At 34.7% G+C, this 18,398-nt stretch overlaps 1 protein-coding gene across 1 annotated transcript in view; it reads right to left on the reverse strand.

Annotated features, from left to right (window-relative positions):
* Window positions 1–17,992, reverse strand: part of HDX (highly divergent homeobox) — a 219,696-nt gene extending 201,704 nt beyond the window's left edge. The window contains exons 1-3 of the mRNA XM_035028806.1: window positions 17,979–17,992; window positions 17,556–17,702; window positions 10,980–12,095 (exon numbers count right to left, since the gene is read on the reverse strand). Coding sequence (XP_034884697.1) covers window positions 10,980–12,095; window positions 17,556–17,702 — 1,263 coding nt within the window. The 5' untranslated portion in view covers window positions 17,979–17,992. The remainder of the gene's footprint in view (window positions 1–10,979; window positions 12,096–17,555; window positions 17,703–17,978) is intronic.
* Between the last annotated feature and the right edge of the window lie 406 nt (window positions 17,993–18,398).

Here is an 18,398-nt window from a genome sequence, read left to right on the forward strand (position 1 = left end):
AGTGCTGGGATGGGGGATTTGGCATGCTAATGAGTAGGTAGTTCTTTTTTAGGTGATAAAATATTCTAAAATTAGGTTGTGGTGCTATTTGAACAACTCTGTGAAAAAAAATGACTCAACTGTACAATTTTAATGTGTGAACTCTATACTATATGAATTTTGTTTCAATGAAGTTGTTCAAAAATGATCCCTGGTAACTATACCCATTCAAAACATATTACTATTATTTTTTAAAGTCGAATATTTGCCTGAGTTATTTTAGCAAAGTCATTTGATTACTGACCTTCACTTTTCTCAGATCACAATACCATTTGTATTGGTTGAGAATTCCATGATTTTAAAGTTTCTACAACTATTAAATTTTCATATTTATTTTAAAAAATACACTGAAGTTCACAAATACTTGAAGAATGTTGGAGTGTACTACCAAAGCACTTTCACTGATAGAGATGCATTGTATTTATAAAGTACCTTTTAAAGAGTCATTAAAGGTTCCTAGAAACAAACAAACAAAAAACAAAAACAAAAACAAATAAAGGAAACTCAAAGTACTTTACTACTATTAATTCCTAAGTCCTTATGAAGTCGATGAGAAATGGAAATACAGTTAATTGGTAAGCCACCGTAATAACTGCAACAAAATATCTTGTATTTATAGCACCTGTTTCCCAAAATGCTCCATTATCTTCACTTAATGATGATCAATTATTAATCTTCAATCATCACAGTACTCTTAAAATAAATAGGTGAACTGACATAGAGATATCATAAAAAGTGAATGGCACTTTGGAGACCAATATGGTCACAATGTGGCCCCAAAGGAGTGAAGTTAGTCTAGAAAGGTTTTAGTTTTTTGTTGTTATTGTTGTTGTTTTAAGATAGAACTGGGAAGGAGAGAAGCTAAGATGATAGAGGAGTAGGAGGACCCTAGGCTTGACTCATCCTTTGAACACAGCTAGATAAATATCAACTCATTCTGAATACCCAAGAAATTGATTTGAGGACTGCCAGAACAAACTGCACAACTAGAGGGAGAGAAGAGGCAACATCATGGAAAGTAGGAGATGCAGAGATGTGGTTTGGGGGAGAAAAAGATTGCAGGTGCTGAAGAGGTGAGGGAGCCCAGGTCACCAGCAGGAGAGAGAGGAGCATACAGGGGATCACACAAGGAAAACACTTCCCCAAAGCCATTGACTGGGGGGAAAAAAAGAGGGGCTGATTTTCCTGAGTTTTTGCAACTAACAGGGCTCAAAGACGAGTTTAGAGGTCTTCAGTGTGGCTGGTATAGAGCCCTGAGGGCACCACAGTACTCCTGTAGAGAAGGCAGGCAGATAGTTTGGGGGCAGAAGACACAATCTGAGGATCCCACGGGACACAATGGTTGAGACGGTTCCCCCTTCTTGGAGTGCATCTGAGAGAGGTGGCATTGCCTCTCCTGGGACAAAGGAGCTGCAAGGTGCCTTTCCCCCCGCAGCCCTCAGCATAGGCACAGAGGCACCTGCCAAGGGCAGCTAACCTGGACACTGGCTCTTTACTGTGCTTTACTCCAAATCCCACACTCCTGAACTTTTGTGTGAATGCCCTTCTGAGTCAAACCTGCATCAGTCCCAGCACAGCAAGACCCTCCCCTAGAAGACCAGTGTGGGTCGCCACCACACCAGGTTCCTAAAGTTTGGAGTTTTAAAACTCAGCCAGCCTCGCTAGAATTGAGCCCAACGTGCACTGTGCTGCTCCAGGTGAGCAAGCAACCCAGACACAGACAGCATGAAGGCAGCAGTCTGAAGGATGACTGGGATTCACAAGGGGAAATGGTTATCTCTTTTGGGAGGGCTTCCCAGACAGCAGCAAGTGCAAACTCCCTTCTCCAGGAACTAAGGAGATGGCTGGTGCCATTTCTGGCCCCATCCCCCAGCATAAACTAACTTCAGTAAACAGCGCAGTGCCAACACCGGCTGACTAAACTGCTTACACCAAGCACCCCACCCCCCACCCCCTGCACTCTCCTGGTACTGCTTTTCTTGGGCAAGTGTGCCTGGGAACCAGCAGAGTGGGCTCTGCTGTGAGAAGATCAGCACATACCCCCAAATGCGCCATGTCCACTGACCAGAGTCTGAAAAGCTTCAGCTCTAGTGGAAATAGCACCAGGACTCTTTTAACAAGTGGACAAGAGCATACCTAGTTAAAACTTGCCACACTCTGGCCAAGATCCAAACACTCCCCACTGAGGCAAGGAGAAACTCTGCAGAGGACTGACCTGAGAGATAGAGTAGCCACAACACAGCAGCAGAGTGCACACAGCATACACCAGAGACACCTGCTGAAGCACCAGGCCCTGGATAGAATATGACCTCTTCTTCATAAAACCATTACCCACAGGAGCAGAAAACAACAGGATTTCCTAACACAGAGAAGACAGAGACCTAGACATAATGCCAAGAGAAGGAATTCATCCTAAAAGAAAGAACAATATAAAGTCATGGCTAGCGATCTAATGAAAACAGATATAAGTAATATGCCTAATGGAAAATTTAAAGCAACAATCATAAGGATACAGGGTGGGCTTAAGAAAAGCATAGAAAACATCACATAGTCCCTTACTGCAGAGATAAAGAGCTAAAAGCTGATCAGGATGAAATGAAATGAAAAATGCAGTAACTGAGGTTTGAAACCAGCTGGATATAATGACCACAAGGATGGAAGAAGCAGGGAAAGAATACATGATATAGAAGATAAAATTATGCAAAGTAATGAAGCTGCAAAAAAGAGGGAAAGAAAAATCTTGGATCATGAAAGTACACGAAGGGAAATCAGTAACTCCAGAAAGAATAACATTCATATCATAGGAATCCCAGAAGAAGGGCAGGAAAAGGGAGCAGAAGGTTTATTTGAAGATATTATAGCTAAAAACTTCCTTAATCTGTGGAAGAAAACAGACATCCAAATCCAGGAGGCACAGAGAACTCCCATCAAAATCAACAAAAGCAGGCCAAAACCAAGACATACCATAGTTAAATTTGCAAAATATAGAGATAAAGAAAAAAAATCCTAAAGTGGCAAGGCAAAAAAAGTCCCTAACTTACAAGGGAAGACAAATAAGGTTAGCAGCAGATTTTGTCACAGAAATGTGGCAGGCAAGAAGAAAGTGGCATATTACAGTCAACATGCTGAATGGAAAAAAAATATGCAGCCAAGAAAACTCTATCCAGCAAGACTATCAATCAGAAGAGAAGGAGTGATAAAGAATTTCAGAGACAAACAAAAACGAAAGGAGTTCGTGACCACTAAACCAGCCCTGCAAGGAATATTAAAGGAGAAACAAAGACCAAAAGTGACAAAGACTAGAAAGGAATAGAGAAAATCTCCAGAAACAAGAAAACAAGTAATAAATGTCACTAAATTCATAGCTATCAATACTCACTCTAAATGTAAATGGACTAAATGTCAGAATGGATAAAAGAAACAAGACACCCACCTATATCCTTTTTTTTAGAGTATTATCTGACTTTACTAAACAAGCTTTCTTCTTTACATTTTCTTTCCTTTTTTTATTAACATATAATGTATTGTTTCAGGGGTACAGGTCTGTGATTCATCAGTCTTACACAATACACAGCACTCACCACAACACATACCCTCCCCAATGTCCATCATCCAACCACCCCATCCTTCCCACCCCCCTCCACTCCAGCAACCCTCAGTTTGTTTCCTGAGATTAAGAGTTTCTTATGGTTTGTCTCCCTCTCTGGTTTTGCCTTGTTTCATTTTTTCCTTGCCATTTGCAATGATGTGGATAGAACTAGAGGGTATTATACTAAGCAAAATAAGTCAATCAGAGAAAGACAATTATCATATAATCTCACGGATATGTGGAATTTGAGAAACAAGGTAGAGGATCATAGGGGAAGAGAAGAAAAAAGACCCATCTATATCTATATACTGCCTAGAAGAGACTCATTTTAGACCTAAATACACCTGCAGATTGAAAGTGAGGGGATAGAGAAAGATTTATCATGCAAATGGACGTCAAAAGAAAGCCAGGGTAGCCATACTTCTATCAGACAAATTAGATTTTAAACCAAAAACTGTGACAATAGAAGAAAGGTAGCATCATAATAAAGAGGTCTATCCAAGATCTAACAATTGTAAACAATGATAGACCCAAATTGGGAGCACCTACACATATAAAACAATAACAAATATAAAGGAACTCATTGATAATAATACAATAATAGTAGGGTACTTTAACATTCCTCTTACATCAATGGACAGATCATCTAAAAAGAAAATTAACAAGGAAACAATGGCTTTGAATGACACACTGGACCTGATGGACTTAAGAGATATATTCCGAACATTCCATCCGAAAGCAGCAGAATACAGTCTTTTCAAGTGCACATGGGACTTTCTCCAGAATAGATAACATACTGGGTCACAAATCAAGCCTCAACAAATAAAAAAAATTGAGATCATAGCATTCATATTTTCTGAACACATTGCTATGAAACTTGAAGTCCACCACAAGAAAAAAATTGGAAAGACGAAAAATACATGGAGGATAAGGAACATCCTACTAAAGAATGAATGGGTCAACCAGGAAATCAATGAAGTAATAACATGGAAACAAATGAAAATGAAAACAGGAAGGTCCAAAACCTTTGGGATGCAGCAAAAGCGGACATAAAATGTAAGTATGTAGCAATACAGGCCTACTTCAAGAAGCAAGAAAAAATTCAAATAAACAACCTAATCTTACACATGAAAGAGCTAGAAATAGAACAACAAATGAAGCCTAAAGGCAGCATAACAAGGGAAATAATAAAGATTAGAGCAGAAGTAAATGATATAGAAACAAACAAACCAAAAAAGTAGAACAGATCAATGAAACCAGGAGCTGATTCTTTGAAAACCTTAATAAAATTGATAAACCCCTACCAGACTTACCAAAAAAAAAAAAAAAAAGAGAGAGAGAGAGAGAGAGAGAGAAATGGACCCAAATAAATAAAATCACTAATGAGAGAGGGAAAATCACAACCAACACCACAGAAATACAAACAATTATAAAAGAATGTTATGAACATTATATGCCAACAAACTGGGCAATCTGGAAGAAATGGATAAATTCCTAGAAACTTACAAACTATCAAAACTGAAACAGGAAGAAATAGAAAACTTGAACAGACTGATAACTAGCAGAGCAACTGAATCAGTAATCAAAAATCTCTGAAATCCCATGGCCAGGTAGCTTCAGAGGTGAATTCTACCAAACACTTAAAGAGTTAATACCTATTCTTCTCAAACTGTTCCAAAAGGTAGAAATGGAAAGAAAACTTCCCAACTCATTCTACAAGGCCAGCATTACCCTGATTCCAAAACCAAAGACTCCACAAAAAAAGAGAACTACAGGCTAATATCACCAATGAACATGGATGCAAAAATTCTCAATAAATTACTAGCAAAATGAATCCAACAACACATTAAAAAAACTTTCAACTGGGATTTATCCTGGTTTGCAAGAGTGATTCAATATTACAGCATCCATTCTTGATAAAAACCCTCAGCAAAGTATGCATAGAGGGAACATACCTCAACATAAAGACCATATACAAAAACCACAAAACTAATATCATCCTCAATGGGGAAAAATTGAGAGCTTTTTCTCTACAGTCAAGAACAAGACAGGGGTTGGCCACTCTCACCACTGTGATTTAACACAGCACTGGAAGTCCTAGTCTCAGTAATTAGACAACAAGAAGAAATAAAAGGCATTAAATCAGCAAGGACAAAATCAAACTTCCACTATTTGCAGAGAACATGACATTCTATGTAAAAAACCCAAAATACGTCACCAAAAAAATTGTTAGAACTGATAAACAAATTCACTAAAGTCATAGGATACAAAATCAACATAGAGAAATCTGTTTCAGTTTTATACACCCATAATAAAGCAGCAGAAAGAGAAATCAAGGAATTGATCCCATTAAGAATTGCACCAAAAACCATAAGATGCCTAGGGATAGACCTAATCAAACAGATAAAAGATCTGTACTCTGAAAAGTGTAAAACACTTATGAAAGAAATTGAGGAAGACACAAAGAAATGGAAAAACATTCCAGGCTCATGGATTGGAAGATCAAATATTATTAAAAATGTGGATACTACCGAAAGCAATCTATATACTTAATGCAATCCCTATCAAAATACCACCAGCATTTTTCACAGAGCTGGAACTAACTATCCTAAAATTTGAATAGAACCACAAAAGACCATGAATAGCCAAAGCAATCTTGAAAAACAAAAGGAAAGGTGGAGACATCACAATTTCAGACTTCAAGTTATATTACAAAGCTGTAGTAATGAGGACAGCATGGTACTGGTACCAAAACACACATAGACTGATGGAACAGAATAGAAAACACAGAAATGAACCTACAACTATATCACCTAATCTTCAACAAAGAAGGAAAGAATATCCAATGGAAAAAAATCTTTTCAACAAATGGTGGGAAAACTGGACAGGAACATGCAGAAGAATGAGACTGGACTAATTTTTTACACGATACACAAAAAATAAATTCAAAATGGATGAAAGACCTAAATGTGATAAAGGAAACCACCAAAATCCTATAGGAAAAACAGACCATAACTCTTTGATATTGGTCATAGCAAAGTCTTACTAGAAACATCTCTGGAGGCAAGGGAAAAAAAGCAAAAATGAATTATTGGGACTTCACCAAGATAAAAAGCTTCTAAACAGCAAAGGAAACAAACAGCAAAACTAAAGGCAATCTATGGAATGGGAGAATATATTTGCAAATGATATACCTGATAAAGGGTTAGTATCCACAATATATAAAGAACTTATGAAAATCAAAACCCAAAGAACAAATAATCCAGTTAACAAATAGGTAGAAGACATGAATAGACATTTTTCCAAAGAAGACATACAGGTGGCTAACAGACACATGAAAAGATGCTCAATATCACTCATGATCAGAGAAATGCAAATGAAAACTACAATGAGATATCACCTCACAGCTGTCAGAAACATTAAAATTAACAACACAGGAAACACCAGATGTTGGTGAGGATGCAGAGAAAGGCAAACCCTCTTACACTCTTGGTGGGCATGCAACTGGTACAGCCAGTCTGGAAAAGAGTATGGAGGTTCTTCAAAATGTTAAAAATAGAACTACCCTACCATCTAGCAATTGCACTATTGGTATTTACCCAAAGGATATAAAAATACTGATTTGAAGGGATATATGCACCCTGATGTTTATAGCAGCATTATCAACAATAGCCAAATTATGGAAAGAGCCCAAATGTCTATCAATGAAAGCATAAAGAAGAAGTGGCATATATACACAGTGGAATATTACTCAGCCATAAAAAGTATGAAAACTTGCCATTTGCAATGACATGGATGGAGCTAGAGAGTATTATTTGAAGAGAAATAAGTCAGTCAGAAAAAGACAAGTACTATATTATTTCACTTATATGTGGAATTTAAGAAACAAAACAAATGAACATGGGGGAAAAAAGAGAGAGGCAAACCATAAAACAGACTCTTAACTATAGAGAACAAACTGAGGGCTGCTGGAGGGCAGGTGGGTGGGGGGATGGATTAAATGGGCAATGGGTATTAAGGAGGACACTTGTGATGAGCACTGGGTGTTGTATGTAAATGATAAATCACTAAATTCTACACCTAAAACTATTATTACACTGTATATTAACTGGAATTTAAATAGAAACTTGAAAGTACAAAAAAAAAGTGTATACAAAATGAAATAAATTAGCCTGTAAAGAAAAAAACTAGAAGTGAACTATAGTATCCTGATATAGCCACCCCCTGACAGTTTCCTTACTACCACTTCAACACTTAATATTGTATTCCCAAGAGGTTCCAAAACAGAGCTTCCTTTCAGCATCCTCTAGGATTCCTTCAATTTATACTCACTCACCTAGATCACTTGGAACTAGACTATCTTCCAGGAATAGGACCTCAGCTCAAAGATACCTGGTGTAACAGGAAGAAGAGGCAGATATCTCTGTTATATAGTCCTAAAGTCAGAAACTAATGAGAATTGCTTGTAGTTTCATAGCTAGAAAGTTGCCAATACAGCCATAGGTTCTATTTTTCCAAGTCCTCACCTAACAGTAATATAGCTTGGTAATAGAACTTTAACAAAATCTTATAAAATAACTACCATGGACTGAATGTTTATACCTCAGCTGAATTCATATGTTGAAACCTAATCCCCAGTGTGATGGTGTTTCGAGGTTGGGCTTTTGAGAGGTGATTAGGTCATGAGAATGGAGCCCTCATGAATGGGATTAATTTCCTTATAAGAGCGAACCCAGAGAGCTCCTTTGCCTGTTTTGCCATATGAGGACACAGTGAGGACAGTCATTTGTGAATTAGGAAGCATCCCTTACCAGTTACTGAATCTGTCAGTGCCTTGATCTTGGGCTTCCCAGACTCCAGAACTGTGAGAAATAAATGCTTGTTGTTTAATCCACCCAGTCTACAGTATGTTTGTTATAGCAGTCCAAATGGACTGACATTTTCATGGACTACACTTCCTCAGTCTGCTTTGATTTCTCCAGATCTCAACTAGTTAAAAGAAAGGTGGGGCAAAGTGATGCCCCAAGGGTTCTCTGCAAACACCCTTTACCATACTGTCTAAGGTCAAGTTGGAGAAGGTCCAGTATAATATAAATAAGAGTAAGTACATCGATTATGGTAAAGTTGATGGCTAATCTCCAGTCTTTTTTCAGCCAGCACTACAGCTATTTCTTCTTCAACTACCCTGTGATAATCAACTACCCTGTGACTCTGCAATATTTTACTTGAAATTGAATGTAAAGGAGACTTGGACCAGGAAATCTTCATTAACTTTCCAACTACAACAACAAAAGTAAAGTTTATGTGCCAGGGAATGCACAAGTAGCCTTGCACTGATTGTGACATAATTATGTCACAGCTTTCCTGTGAAATAGATATTATTAACCACATTATCAAATGAGGACACCTTTACACAGAGAAGTTGTGTCACTTGCCTGAGGTCACACAAGTGGGAAGTGGCAGAACCTAAATTTGAATCCAAGTCTATCAGTCTCTAAGTCAATGCTCTTCATTGTTATGTCAGACTGCCTTTCTTTAAAGAGATTACTATTCAAAAATTTGCAGGGGCGCCTGGGTGGCTCAGTCGTTAAGCATCTGCCTTCGGCTCAGGTCATGATCCCAGGGTCCTGGGATTGAGCCCCACATCGGGCTCCCTGCTCTGCGGGAAGCCTGCTTCTCCCTCTCCCACTCCCTCTGCTTGTGTTCCTTCTCTCGCTGTGTCTCTCCCTGTCAAATAAATAAATAAAATCTTTAAAAAAAAAATTTGCTAAGTTTTATTCATTTTCAGAGTTTCTTTTATATAAAACAAATTTAATTCCTTTAAAAGTTCTGTCAGGAAAAAAATAGACTATAAAAAGGCATAGGTTAAGTTATTTTTAAGGGAGTGTTTGGCTTATGAAAAAATAAAAATTAATCTGTACTTTCAGGCTTCCAAATAATTCTAACACAGTTGAAATAACTAGGCTGTATGATAAAGCAGAAAAAATACACGTGATATATTTCTTAGTTGGAATACTGGTTCTGTCATGTACTTACTGGCTATATGATCCTGGACAAGTTACTGAAATATATATAAAATACCTATATGCCCAGAGTGGCCTATATGCCCAGAAGATTAAATGAAATCAGGTACATAAAGTGACTAATGATGCTTGGTGTGTGGAAGTCCTTCAACAGATGGTAAATTTTATTGTCATTAATATTATTAAGAACAACACTAAAGGGGTAAAGAAGTACAAGGGAGGAGGTGAATTAAAGCTGGTTTGATAGAAGATTTTAATGGTATGATTCAATGTTACTTTAAGCATGCTTTAGGGAAGAACAAACAGAAAAAATGAGTAGATTCTCTATAATAAATGAATACTAATGATGATGATAGAGTCCTCTTATGTTAGGGCTAGGCACCAGAGAGATTCTTCCTATACTGTTACTGTTTTTCATTTTGAAGCAGGGAGCTATAAGATGGAGTTAAGAGAAACTGGTTCCTTATATTGATTGAGAATAGCCTGGAAGGACCTTAAGTCCACCTTAAACCTAAATACTGTGGTTGAAAAATTCAAAGGGTCCAGCCAGTAGCAAGGAAAAATAGCAAACTTCCATTTTTTTCAGAAACATTTTTTTCAGAGAAATCTATGGCCTTAGGAGATATTCTGAGGTGGGCTTCCACATCACTGTTGAGATTATTTAAAGCACATCTAAACAACTGATTATGTGAAATAGTGAAGAAATAATATTTATTTTTTGCACAGGACTAAAGTTGCTTTAAATTTTACTCTGAATGTCTCTTCCCTAGAAACACTTTTAAAACTTGATCAACGTTCCACTTGATGTTTTAGGAAAGCATTTACTTTTAGAAAAAGCAGTTGGCTGAATTACTGCATACTCTGACTTCTTAGCCATCATCTCTTGGGGAAATGACTGACTTGCCTTGCCATGTATCCACAGAAAGCACCACTCATCTGGTGACAGCTTCCCAAACTTCAACTAAAAGCCATTATGGGAATAATCTATGTTAAAGGGGCTGAGAAGAATCAATTTAGTCCTATTTTAGTGATGGGAAATGCCATGCTTCCCATAAGACTACTATTTCCTGAACAAAAGAGTTTTAAATGTCAGGAGAAAGCTTCCATTTTTATATTCCATTGGGGGAAAATTCACCATTTTAAACATGACAAAGAAAGCACAAGATTCTTCAAAGGTCCCAAACCACCACTTTGAAGCAAAAATTCTCAAATTACTTCAAAATAGGAGTTAAGTGAGCCAGGTCTCATGTTTAACTGTATATCAAACACAGCTTTTTATACCAAACAAAACTTTTTAAAAACTTTTATAAAATAAATGCATACTTTACCTGGTAATTGTTTTGGTTTTGTGATAACCTCAATTGGTTTGATGATGCAAAATGTGAAGAAAAATTACTCCGTGATGGATTTGTATTACTGTACATTGTGGTAGCTACTGTATGTAATGAGGTCCGTGGTGTCAAATGGTAGTCTCTGTTTTGATACAGTACATTGTCTGACAAATCTCTAATATTCACCATTTGTGAATTTGGCATATTTCTTCCTGGTCCAGGCAATGGTGTACTTTGGTTCTCTGTTCCAAGGGATCTGCCACTTTCATAAAATCTTGAGTAGCTTGGTATCTGTGCTCCCATAGATGCCAACTCTTCCTCTTTGGCATACTCATCATCAGCATCTCCAGTCTCCATTGCAATGGACAAACAAGTTCCTTCTGCTGAACTAGGCTTCCGTGGAGCATTTCCTCCCAGAATTCTCTGGGGGTAATCACTAACAGCCAGTGAAAATACCTCACGGATTTCCAAGTTTTGTGTTCTACAGTAAGGGTCTCTAATAGGTGGCTTTTGCCCACATAAGTTATGCGATGCTAGACCTGTGTGTTCAGGCTTATATGACCTTTGAACTCCAACTGGTTCAATTTTGCAAGGTCGGTGGCACACAGGTGGCTTTTGAGGTACCATCACCTCAGAGGCTTGCATTGAAGAGCTTCCATAGTTTTTCTTTGTGTGACTGTATACTGAATTTCCAGCATTTAGCACACTTGTCTGTCTTGACAAGATAATTGTTTTTTCACCTAAGAGCAGAGAGGCATTTTTACAGTGTGCTACTTGTCTTTGAACAGGAATGTGCAACTGAAATTCAGTATCATTTTTACTGGCTGTTTTCTGAATAGGAATTTTATGTGCTTCTGTAAGTTGTGTATCTGAATGTTTGGTTGTCCCTTGCCTACTTGATGAACTTGATGGACTGTATGTGCCACTTACAATGACATCATTATTGGCAGATGTCCAAGAAGACTGTTGGCTTGACGGCCGAGTGATGTTAACTACATTCCTGACTGTAATGTCTGGAGATGTCAAAGAGGTACCAGGAAGAGTTCCTGTTGTTGCTGCTCCTGATTCAGAATTCTTACTACTCATTTTTCTTCTCTTATTGCCAACCCACGTCTGTAATGATAAAAAATGACAATATGGAAATGTTCTTAACAAAAAAAAATAGGAAAAAACACTTTCAATGTGATAAATTGTATTCTCATTTGTCATAGTAGTAAGGCCTATACGAATTTAAGACACTACATCAAAAACAAATGATGTACTATATGTTGGCTAATTGAATTTAAAAAAATAAAAACAAAAATAAATAATAAAATAAATAAAATAAATAAAGCAAAAAAGATACAATAAAAGAAAAAGTAACTAAAGTATACGGTAAAAAAGTAAAAATAAAGTATAAGGTCAGACATGTTCAAGAACTTGCTCTTAATAAATATCTAGGAACTTTGGTAACAGAATTGTATTATTGCTTCTTTCCTCAAAATCCATTCAATTAATCTATAGCAAGAATCCTAAAAATGTTTATATCCCTTGACCTAATAAATCCATTTCTAGGAATTTATCCTTAAAATATTCATAGATATATACAAAGTTTATATGCAATTATGTTCATCATATATTTAATAGTGAAAACTTGGAAGCATACTAAAGTAGGACATTTAATGACATTGGAAAATGTTCATAGTATTATTAAACAAACTTATAATCTTCAGGTTTAACAACTTCTGTTCTATGAATATATCATGACTTGGTTAATTTAATATTGCAAGATATTATTGGGTTATTTTTAGAATTATTCACTATTATAAACCATACTAAAATACATGTCATTGTATATACATCTTTGTGCTAATTAATCATTGAACATTATATCAAAAACTAATGATGTACTAAAAAAAAAAAGAATGCTATCCTAGAAGGGAAAGTGTTGGGCTTTTTGATACTTTCAAAATACCCTCCAACGTATAAGAGTTCTGGTTTCTCCACACCCTCAACAATATTTTGCATTATCTTTTTGTAGTATTTACTAGCCTAGGAGCTAATATAAGGTATATAATTGTTGCTTTCATTTGAATTTCTATGGTTACTATATTACTTTAATAAAATTGCTTATCTATTAATTTTACTCATTTTTAAATTGGGGTATTTATCTTTTTAAATTGATTTATAAAAGCAATTTTTTTACTAGAGATAGCAACACTTTGTCACAAGTTGCAAATATTTTTCCCAGTTTGTCATTAATTTATGGTAGTTATTTCCTTCTTTATATTTTTCTCTACCAAATTTTATAAAGTAAATGTGTATTACTTTTATAAACAGAAAAATCATTATTAATAAAAATAATACAAGAGGTTGGCATTCAGGTTTGATTACAAAATATGTACTTTAGTAGTATTACACTGAATCATGATTATACAATAAGAAATATGCAATAAGAAATATTACATTCCATAATGTGATCAGTAAACTTTATAACTATTTTAAAATGCATACCATATTATAAACTACCAAAACACATTAATCTATTACAAATTTTTTAAAAAATAAAATAAGGGAAAATATTAAATAAACTAGCCTTTCACAAACATAGTGCAGGGTGTATTTGGTTAACTTTTATGTGATGTGTTTTTGAAGACCACAAAAATTTCTCAGTTTTTGATGTTTATAAAATATACAACATTAATGTTGCTGTAATACTATAAATAAAAGCTAACATGTATTGAATCCCCATATATGTTTTATATATGTTAGCTTCTTTGATTATTTTTTCTAATTGTTCAAATGAAAAAAACTGATTTTCAGAAATATTAACTAGCTTATAGAAGGATATCCTGTCAGCAAGTGATGGAGCAATGATTCAAAATCAATTTTACTTGACCTCAAAGCACATTCTCCTTCTACTATGGCAAGAAACTTCTGAAATGGTCATCTTTGTTGGCCATTTTATTTTTATAATTAGTATTTCTCTAACAAGGAAAATGTTCCAGAGATGTAGATGCTCAATTTTGCTTCACATGAGGCTATGGGAATTTTAAACTCACTCTAATTTAGTTTTATACTAAATGGCAGAGGTGAGAATTACAAGCAGAGGGATAAATAAATATAAATGTCAAAGGAGAAGGAGTCAGAGTAGAAAAAGTGAAAGGTTTTAAAATATATACTCAAAAGAAATATTTAAATAGAAATATTTTTGGATAAATATAATTTCAAGGTATGGTTCAAAAAGGTGAATTTTACAAATATTCAAAATAAGTTACTGTATCATGGCTTTTCAAGTATGTAAAATATGCATAGGAAGCATAATGCATTTGTTCATAGTTTTAAAAAATGTACAATCATTACACTTAACAACTTTCAAGCATAGTGAATTTGTAACATTTGAACTCAAGAAGTACTACATCTGGAGGGCAGCTCTGGGCAATATTTCTAAGAAAACGAATAAATGTTCTCATTACTATAAATACCTTAATGCAGGAAGTTTAAGAGTGATCTTAGTGAATTGCAAATTTATGGCTTATTTTAATAGTTCACATATATATAATGAACTGTAATATATATAATGAACTGTAATCATTCACATATATAATGGACTGTAAAACTATTAAAATAAGCCATAAATTTGTAATATATTTCTACATATAGTTACTTATATAGTTTTTAGATATTTAAATTACATACTCATAAAAAAGTAAAATGCACTAGAATATCATGTGCATATGAAGCTCAGCTATCTAACAATTTCACTTGTCCAGAACACAGCCAACACAGATATCACAGGATACATGTACCTTATTAAAAGCACAACCCTTGACCTTAAAACACACTCTCTCTTAGTTTATATAGGATTTCACCAAATCTGGTATTCTAATCTATAACAAATTAGAAATAACAAAATAAGCAGAGCATTGGTGACAGAGATTGCTATTGGAGGCAAATTGATAGCACTGAAACAGAATGTCCATGAAATTTTGCTCAATAAAAAGGAGAAGAAACAACATAAGAGAATTAATATGAGAAATAATTGAATAGTTTGGAGTTCTTTAGTGAAGGAGAAAATCACCCCATATAGCTTACCATGTTATGAGCATTATTACTTTATAGCACAATGCAATAATTTATTTTCATAATGAAACTCTGAGTCAAAAAGTAAGGGTTCAATGATTTTCAATATTTTCCTTTGAAGTTAAAGTGAGAAAAGGTATACTTAAGAAATATTTTTAAAATTCTGAAAATAAGGAAAATTTATTGCCTGAGCATTCCCAATAACTGAATTAATTTTCTCTTAAAGCCATTCAGTTACAGGATCCAAAAATTACCAGTGCTTGTAGAATATAAATGATTCTCATTCCAAAAGCCTCATTTGTTGAGAGAGAAAATGGGTCAAACAAAATTGATATGATGAGAATTTGGGGTCTATAGCTAACAAAGCAATACTACATAAAAAAGAAAGACATTAGGTCACCAGTTCATAAAATTCTCTTTTAATTCTCTCTTTGAAATTCAGTCTCCATTGCTTCTCAGCCTTCTGGCTAAGATCAAATGAAATTCACTGTCTCCAAACATGTTTTCCTTTTTCTATACCTCCTTCTTTGATTCTCTGTTCATTTACTCTATTTTTTGCATGGATGTTTTAGCCTTTTAAGTTCATTTTACATTGGGATCAGGTTCTCAGTACCATGGGAGGGTTCTGAGGAAAAACACAATAAATACTATATTAAAATAATAAAGAAAAGTCTCTTTCAAGTAGAACATATAGACCTAGCAAAATATTGAAGGCAGGGGAGGTTATAGAATGATGAGTCTATAAACAACTCTCTTCTCAGACTGGAGAAAGCCACCAAAATTGTGTTGGAATTTAGATTAGGGAGACTGAATTTCTATACAACTTACACTCTTTTAGAACAGAGAGAATGAATCTGTTTTAGACAATTCCTTAAAACTTAAATAATATTTTACTTGTAAGTTTACAATCTAGGAATTGATTTCCCTCATTCTAATTGTTTTAGATTTCATACCATTTGGAGCATAAATATAGATCCTTGTATTTCAGCACTGTCAATATTCAAGTACAATCAAGTAAGTTATTGGGGGGAAATTGCAATAACAAACTGGAAATACGAAAGGTCACATAGTCCATAAGCAGCTGTCTGAGAAGGCTTTTCACTTTTAAGTAATGGTAAAATAAAAGAAAAAAAGAAGAAGAAATAAGAGGAAAAAAGAAAAAAATTTACTCCCAAAAAATGAGTTTGTACTTATAAAACCCATCTCATCAATTTGAAATATTACACATTTATTTTTTCTAAGAAATTAAACATTTTTCTATGAGATTTACTAAGGGGAAATAGGGACTTGAATTTACTAAAAGGACAACCTTTGACCTTAAAACATACTTTCTCTTATCTTATGCACAATTTTACCAAATCTGGTACCAAAAAAAAAAAAACAAAACATTAAAAAGTCTAGGGTTCATAGTAAAGAAGAAAATCGAGCTGTAAATTCAAATAGGGAATTTATAAATAGAAGATATTTCTAATTCTTACACGAATCTGAATATAATGGTTGATCACAGCACATGAAAAACCGATATCCTGTGATATTTCACCCCTAGAATTGGTGTCATAATTCCCTGTTCAAAGGTGAATATATCCTTTAGTCTTTAAGAAATAGATTTTCCAAAGAATTCTGCTTATCAAGAGCTTTTTATATTTAGGGTCTTTTGAAAGTTCCTCTAAAAGAAACATAAACCTAAAAACAGATGTCCTTTCTCTTTGACAAATTAGCCTAATGAATGACAAGGATGAGAAAGCTGCCAATCTTTGAATCCATAAGTTTTCAAGCCAGGAGTATTTGTACCATGTTCAGACACACATGAAAGGACCTATGCACTCAATAAAATCTGTAACTAATTCTGTTAGATTTATCTCTTGTCTCCTCTCTATCACCTTCTCATTGCCTTTCACAGAAGTTTAAGGGCTCTGATTTTTACAGCTGAATTACTATGGTTTTGATAAAGGAAAATTTTCTCCCATGGGATTTCTTGTTTCCTACTCATTAACTAATCCACTAAAATATATGCATTTTACTTAGAAAAAGGAGTGGGTGTTCATAAAAAAAGCCAGGTTTTCCTTAAAAAGACAAAAATACTGAAGTCAGAAATGCCTGATAAAAAAGTTCAAATACACCAAGAAAATATGCTGGGTACACGATAGTCCCTTGGTAAATGTCTGTGTTACTGCTATCATTTTGGCGGGTTATCTCCAGATTAACCCTGGGTTTAAAGAAGGCACAGGATAAGCAACTAATCTTAAAAATATTCATTAGTTCAAAGGATTGGGAGTTTTTAAAGCTATGTTTATGATGCAAAAGTTTTAGTGTCTTCAAGGTATTTACAGAAACAAATACATACTAAATGATTAGCTCTACCTATTATTTTTTAAAAAGTAGTATTTTTATACCAGGGAAATGAAACTGTTTATAAAGTTAAGGACTCCATACTCTGATGGTTTTTCTCGTGTTAAGCAATTATCACTTATAAAAAGCTATAAATTCAAGAATTACGACCTCAATACTTACCCTGACTACACTGAAGTCCAGCTTAGTCTCCTGTGCACACTGTAATATGAGCTGAAAGCAATTTTTACTTTGATTTGTCATTCCATTTTCATAATAACGCTGTAAAATCCTTTGTTGTTCTACAGTAAATACAGAACGTAGATTCATCTAAAAATAAAAGAAGATACTCTGAAAATTGGAGTAAGAATTGGGTGTATGCAGAATTTGCATGCTTCCATTTTTTATACAGTTTCAGCGCTTCAAAATTGCAAGATTTATTTAATTGAACTAATTCCCAGTAATGGGTAATAATTTGTGTGCCAAAGGGAAACAGGTTCTAACTGAAAATTATATATAATGCAAACATTTATTAAATTTGTTCAGAAAAAGTAACAACTTTAAGGACAAAAAAAAGAGAGAGAGAGAGAGAGAGGAAAACCCTACCTGGTTAGTGTCAGTACATTGGGAAATAAAGGTTCTTTCGATGAAATAAATATTTATGGCTAGTAAAGCCAGAGATGGTGGTAGCCATATATTCATGGTCAGTTATCAACAGGAACACTCACTGTTCTTTGTCAAACAAGGCATCTGGCATATGTCTTACAGCCAGAAATTGTGGTCTGAAACAAAGGGATGGCTTTTATTTTTCCTTTCTTGAATAAAGGGGTTCTTCATATACATATTAAAACAAAACCTCTCTTAAAAAGCTTAAAAATAAACAGGAAGTGTTGGTGACTCAAAATATCTCTGCTTTAGGCAATACTAACCAAAATAATTATTTTAATAACTATAGTATATAAATCAAAGTTCAAAATCATGTGCATTTTACTAAAAGTAAACCACGTAAAAATATGTACTTTTAAT

This window comes from Mirounga leonina, unplaced genomic scaffold (genome assembly GCF_011800145.1).
Source record: "Mirounga leonina isolate KUSES-001 unplaced genomic scaffold, KU_Mleo_1.0 Mir_204, whole genome shotgun sequence".
Lineage (NCBI taxonomy): Eukaryota > Metazoa > Chordata > Mammalia > Carnivora > Phocidae > Mirounga > Mirounga leonina.